We start from the raw sequence: 6,142 nt of genomic DNA on the forward strand, positions 1-6,142 counted from the left end.
TCCCATTCAGAGACATAGACAGGTATCAGGTATTGCAGGTTAACAAAGAACCCAAACGACCCCCATTCCTAAGGGGTGGACCCATTCATCCTGTTCCATTTACATGTTTTCTAAGCCAAAACAAGGCTTTCTTTTGGTCCCCTCTATAAACCCTCGAACTCAACACAATTTCTGACATTTTGAATTGAAAAAGCTTCCTGGATGGAAACTGAAACGTCTTCAAACTTGGAAACAAAGTCCACTGATTGTTTTTCAACTTTTTTGGAATTTATAGATTATAGATCCTAATTATTTCTATTGTCAGGCATTTTACTCACCTTTGCTTCAATCGTAATCCGATAAAAGGAGCTCAGTTCATTGTAATCAAGCTTTCCCTTTAATTTCAAATCACCAGTAATCTCATCGATTTCAAACAAATCAGATCCATGTGCGGGTGTTATCTGAAAAAAGAAAATGCAATGATCTGACTTTGAAGAATTTAAAAGACATTACTACATAAACATTAATGACTGACTCCTGTGTAGAACCTTACTTCAACAATTGAGTATCTAACATTGCCAGCGTCTCCTTGATCAGGATCATTGGCTTGATACCTTATCACTGTCGAACCCACAGCAGTATTCTAGAGGAAGAAATAAAGTGAGAAAATAATTTTCAAAAAGTGCATTTTCTGTTATTCGGAGCTAATCCTGAAAGACAATACCAGACTTAAAGGACAGGATTTCCTCTGATAGAAAACCGCCATTTTTATTTAATTAATCTACTTACTTCATTAATTGGTTTGTCGTAGGAAGGTTCAGTAAACTGGGGGATGTTGTCATTGGCATCTTCTAATATTATGGTTAGCTTTGCTGAAGTCTGAAAAACACGATACACATTGTGAACACAGCAAGAAGTCTACTTTGCAAGAAAAATAACGACAGCTTAAGTGTAACTTACGGGATTCACACCATCTGAGACAGTGACTTCGAGGTTTAATGTGATAGAAGCCTACAACAGATGAATAAAACATACATGCTTAGACTAAAAAATCAGCTTTTTTATCATGCAAAGGCTCCATTGTGTCAAATATCCAACCTCTCTATCAAGGGTACTTCTCACTGTCACCGCCCCAGTGCTTGAATCAACATCGAATTTATCACTGGCGGCATTAAGTGAATAAGTCAGGGGTTGTCCTTCTGGGTCTGATGCTAGTATTGTAAAGGCAACCTCTCCTGTGAAAGAAATTAAAATAACTTTTTTATTATTATTATTTTGAAGAAACAAATGCACAAAATTTTAAATTTAAAATGTAAAAAAAAATATTTGTTATTGTTAGAAGCCAGTATATACCTGTGGGAGTGTCTTCACACACTTCATAAACCACAGTGGTGATCGAGGGGGCTAAATTAGCTGTAGAGACAGAATGTAAAACTAAGTGTGGATGTAAGCACGCAATTTAAAATATACAGGACACAAAAAGTTTAAAATAAAAATGTTTAAACCAGGAAGGCAATCATATTCTGTAAACCCACCTTTGCCTGAGCAGAAAAAGCACAGTAGCAGTAGCCATCCTGTTAGTCCTCCCATGACTGCAAACAACAAGGAGCATTAAAACATTTGGAGACTATTTTGCTATATTGCTCATCATTCAAGACAAAGAGCAAAGAAACAGAACAGATAAATTAAAGATATTCGGGCCAAATTTGGCAGAAACCACTAAACTTTAAGTTTGAATAAAAAAATAGGCTCATTTATAACTACAACAATGATTCTAAGGTTAAACATTCAGTGACAGGATGTAGAAATGGAAATACTACGAACATAGACCAGATATGCTGCATGCTAAATGTGTTTGCTTTTCTGGCTGTCAGTAAAATGCAGATTTAAATGACAACCTGTCTAATAGATTGCTAGACGTGAGGCGTGAGATAGTAAATTCACTTAAACATTGCATTTAGAGTTTTAGCTGTTATTAGATGCACTCCTGTATACTTATACAGAACATTAACAAATTATCTCGTTGAATAAAAATAAAAGAGAAGTTTTGTCTTTCTCCTATTGAATGCTAAACTGAGGTTGAAATATGGAAAGACATCCACATCTGATTTCCTATACATGTCTAAACATCATTGAAGGTGATTAGGAGCTGATTCATTTGGGAGTTTCTTAGTTTAGGTTCACATGAAAAAATACAGTTTTCATCATATTTTCATTTATTGATAAAGAGAAATACCAGACAAGCATTCTGCTGTGAAAAACAAGGCCATGGCTTTGAAGGGTCATAACTGAACAGGAAATGCTACTAAATTGATTAGACACTTTAAGAAGTCTATAAGTTTCATAGTTCATGGACTTGGAGCCTTGAGAAGGCCATGAGGAAGAATCTTGGACTTTACCTGACGAAGGAAAGTTTCGCCTTCCTGCAACCACAAATTTTATTTCCTGATAAGAAAATAACCTCCGCCTACTGGAACATCTGATTTCTGACCTCAGTAAAATCTTGCATAAACACTTGGATTTCCTTGTTTGCTCTGTGTTTCTAGGTTACCAAATTTCCTTGTCCTACGACAACTGAAATTTATAGCTATATTTTTCACAAATATTCTTAAGAACATCAACTTTCTTTTATTAGTTTAATGAGATAATGGTGACCAGGTAAATGTTATTGGCCACAATAACAGACTTACCACTTATTTTCCTCTTTAGTCTAAATATGGTCTCATTTTTACGGAAGAGGATTAGGGCCAGTGGAAAAAAAAAAGTTAACTGATTTTGTAATTTTATTTCTGTTTAGTATTGGAAAAAAGTCAGAATTGTGACTTTAATCTCAGAATTGTGACTTTAATCTCAGAATTCTGGCTTTTTTCTCAGAATTCTGACTTTTTTATTGTCAGAATTCAGTCAGAATTCTGAGATTAAAGTCAAAATTCTGAGAAAAAAAGTCAAAATTCTTAGAAAAAAAGTCAGAATTCTGAGATTAAAGTCAAAATTCTGAGAAAAAAAGTCAGAATTCTGAGAAAAAAGTCAGAATTTTGAGATTAAAGTGAGAATTCTGAGAAAAAAGTCAGAATTCTGAGAATAAAATCAGAATTCTGAGATTAAAGCCAGAATTCTGACTTATTTCCAATACTAAACTGAAACAAAATTTAAAAATCAGTCAATTTTTTTTTTTCACTGGCCCTAATCCTCTTCCGTACATTTTACATTTCAACCAAGATGGTGGCAAAACAAGGACCTTACTGAACGCCTCAGAACAAGAACAGGCTTTAAATCTTATGTGATGTCAGACTGACTGTAAAGTTGATTATTACAATGTTGTTATTTGGTCCTTTCGGCAAGAAAGAGCTAAAATAGTTTTATAACCTAATTCATGATGGTTGAAAATAAAAAAAGCAAAATACCTGTCAGGCCAAACCGAGCAATTGAGAAAAGTAAACCGATGGTTGAAATGAAAAAAAAAAGGTTTATTGCTATGAGGCTGAAATAATGTTGCGTCCTGAATTCAGAAGAACAGTGTGGGAGTGATAACAGACACTCATCCAAACAGGAAAATATAAGGAACACACTACAAATTATTAAAAAAAACTGTTAAGAAACTTTACAGGTTTTTTTTTTTTTGTTTGTTTTTTTTAGTTAAGAGTCTTTTAGGATTTTGGCACTGAAAAGCTTTTGTTCGAACAGTATTATAACCGCAGTATCTCTAGCATGAACAAAACAGGACCCTCAATCTGTTATTGGGTCACTTCCAACAAAACTTTTAACTTTTTACCCTTTTCCAAGGCGGTACATTTGTTACTAAAATTGTAATAAATTCAAAACCAGCTGTTTCAGATAAGCACAAATAGAAACGAACAACAGTTGAAAATATAAAACCAATTTATAAAGCCCCTAAAAGGAATATGCTGGTATTAAATACCTAAATAACTTTAATTTGTGGAGCTCCAACTTACCTGGGGAGATTTCTAGAGGGCTTTCTCGTACTGATGTGTGGATAGGACCTTTGACTCTTGTTTCTCCCAGTTATGATGGTGTCAGAGCTGTAAACATGAATCATTAACATGCAGAGAGACACGCAACCAACATCGCCGCTCCTGATCTCCTCCCTCGTAATTAAAAGAATGACAATCTTGCGAAAGGGTGGAAAAAGAGTTTGAAATAAACGTCATAACCAAACTGATGAATGTCTACTTATAGCCTGTATAATCTAGCTTTTCATAAGGAAACTACACCATGAAGCAAAGTCCTCACTTCATCTCTGACGGGTTGTCTTTGTCACCAAAACATTTCAGGTACTGTAGTCCAGTGGGTTACCACCAAAACTACATGAGGCCCTGAATAGGCTCTGAATCTGTTGACATGGTAACAGCAAAAGATAGTCTCATTGGATCCACATCTTTACTGCGTAGATCCAATAAAACTAGAAGTTTTTTCTAAGATTTGTCCGTCAGAACCAATCAGTACAACAGTGTCTGTGGATCTGTGTCATAATGAGGGATCCCTTCTGGTCCCTTGCTCTAATTAAGGGGCCCTGCACAAAGGGTTATGGTCTGTTATATTCACCCGCTTCACTCATTATCAAATATTTGTTCATACACAACAGGACCTCAGTGTTTACTGTGAAACAGAGCACTTGTCTGTAAAGAAATGGTACATATGAACATACAGTACAAATAAAACACTTTTTGATCTATAAAGGTGTTTTATTTTTTATTCCTGAGTGATAGACCAAAGTAAAGTAATGTACAAATCTGAAAAGTGTGGGGTGCTATTGTATTGAAACGGTTTCAGTCGGAACATTCTCAATAAAGTACGACGCAACCAGTTGCTTTTAGATGTGAATCGATATTATCTGTTTATAATCTAATCTTTGGATAAATCCAACAATTTTTGAAGGCCTCAGTGCTTTATTAGCAAACATTAAAGGACAAACTGCATCATGGAAACCAAGCAGCAGTTAGAGATAAAGGTGTGGGGAAGATTAAAGCAGGAGTAACCAACTGGCAGTTTTACTCCATAAGGCAGACACCCTGTCTACTTTTAAGACTAGGTTTAAAACTTCCCTTTTTGATAAAGCTTATAGTTAGAGTGGCTCAGGTTATCCTGAGCTATCTCTATATATATGCTGCTATAGGCTTAGGCTGCTGGAGGACATAGGGACCCCTTTTTCATCATTCTGCTTCATTCTATCTCTATTCTCTGCAAAATGTGTTAGTTCAATCTCTAACGTTCTGCTCTCTCTGCTTTTTCCTCATAGTAGCTTCATCTGGTCTGCTCCTGTTTGGCTGTAGCTCCATCCTGAAGAGAAATATCAGCTTAGCGGCTGCCATCAACACCTTTGTTTATAGACGTTTAAGCTTGGCAACTCACACTGAGCCTGGTTCTGCTGGAGGTTTCTTCCTGTTTAAAGGGAGTTTTTCCTCTCCACTGTTGCTACATGCATGCTTGGTGTGAGGGATGGCCTTAGAGTCAATGTTTCGATGCAATCAACTGGTTTTCCTTAGATAAAAATCTTTGAATCAATTTGACTGTATGATCTGGTTGAATTGTATCTGTAAAGGGCCTTAAGATGACATGTTGTGAATTGGCGCTGGATAAATAAACTGAATTGAACTGAGTAAGTTGGAAAATAATAGTCCAGTTCTAAAACTATTTAATCCATCTTCCAAAAATAGAAAGGAGTAAGCCACAACTGAAAAACTATGATACTTTGTAATCTATTAAAATGGACCAGCTATTCATAAAGCCAACCAAGAAATCTATTCTGCAGAGATCCACAGCTCTGATGGAAGATTATATTAATAGAGTAAGTATGAATTATGCAACATAAAGCGCTTTTAGGGAAGAGTGTAAAAAAAAAAAAAAACATTGTTGAAAGGAAGCCATACAAATTAGTTGCCAAAAAAACGGAGTATGTGCTAAGATGATTCTCTGGTGAGATCATACCATGTTTCATTTTTATAACCACCATAAAAAGATATAATGGTTAGTGTAAAACTGACACCCTGAACACACCCTCTCCATGGTAAATGTTATGGTAGCAGCATCAGTGGGGTTCCATTTTTTTTATTTGGGACAAGATTACGATGTTTCTGAGAAAAATGTCTGCAGCTAACCTCAGAGAAATTATGGAAGATAGTGTCTTGGTGGATCCAGAGGTCTT

The 6,142-nt window shown here is 35.6% G+C and overlaps 1 protein-coding gene across 1 annotated transcript in view; it reads right to left on the reverse strand.

The window, feature by feature from the left end:
- Positions 1-1,569, reverse strand: part of cdhr2 (cadherin related family member 2) — an 18,109-nt gene extending 16,540 nt beyond the window's left edge. Inside the window, exons 1-7 of the mRNA XM_015376754.1 lie at positions 1,515-1,569; positions 1,333-1,392; positions 1,078-1,214; positions 940-990; positions 769-858; positions 533-622; positions 318-440 (exon numbers count right to left, since the gene is read on the reverse strand). Of these exons, the coding sequence (XP_015232240.1) occupies positions 318-440; positions 533-622; positions 769-858; positions 940-990; positions 1,078-1,214; positions 1,333-1,392; positions 1,515-1,569 (606 nt within the window). The remainder of the gene's footprint in view (positions 1-317; positions 441-532; positions 623-768; positions 859-939; positions 991-1,077; positions 1,215-1,332; positions 1,393-1,514) is intronic.
- Positions 1,570-6,142: the final 4,573 nt, after the last annotated feature.

Source organism: Cyprinodon variegatus, unplaced genomic scaffold, assembly GCF_000732505.1.
Source record: "Cyprinodon variegatus isolate N-32 unplaced genomic scaffold, C_variegatus-1.0 Scaffold8, whole genome shotgun sequence".
NCBI classification, from domain to species: Eukaryota; Metazoa; Chordata; class Actinopteri; order Cyprinodontiformes; family Cyprinodontidae; genus Cyprinodon; species Cyprinodon variegatus.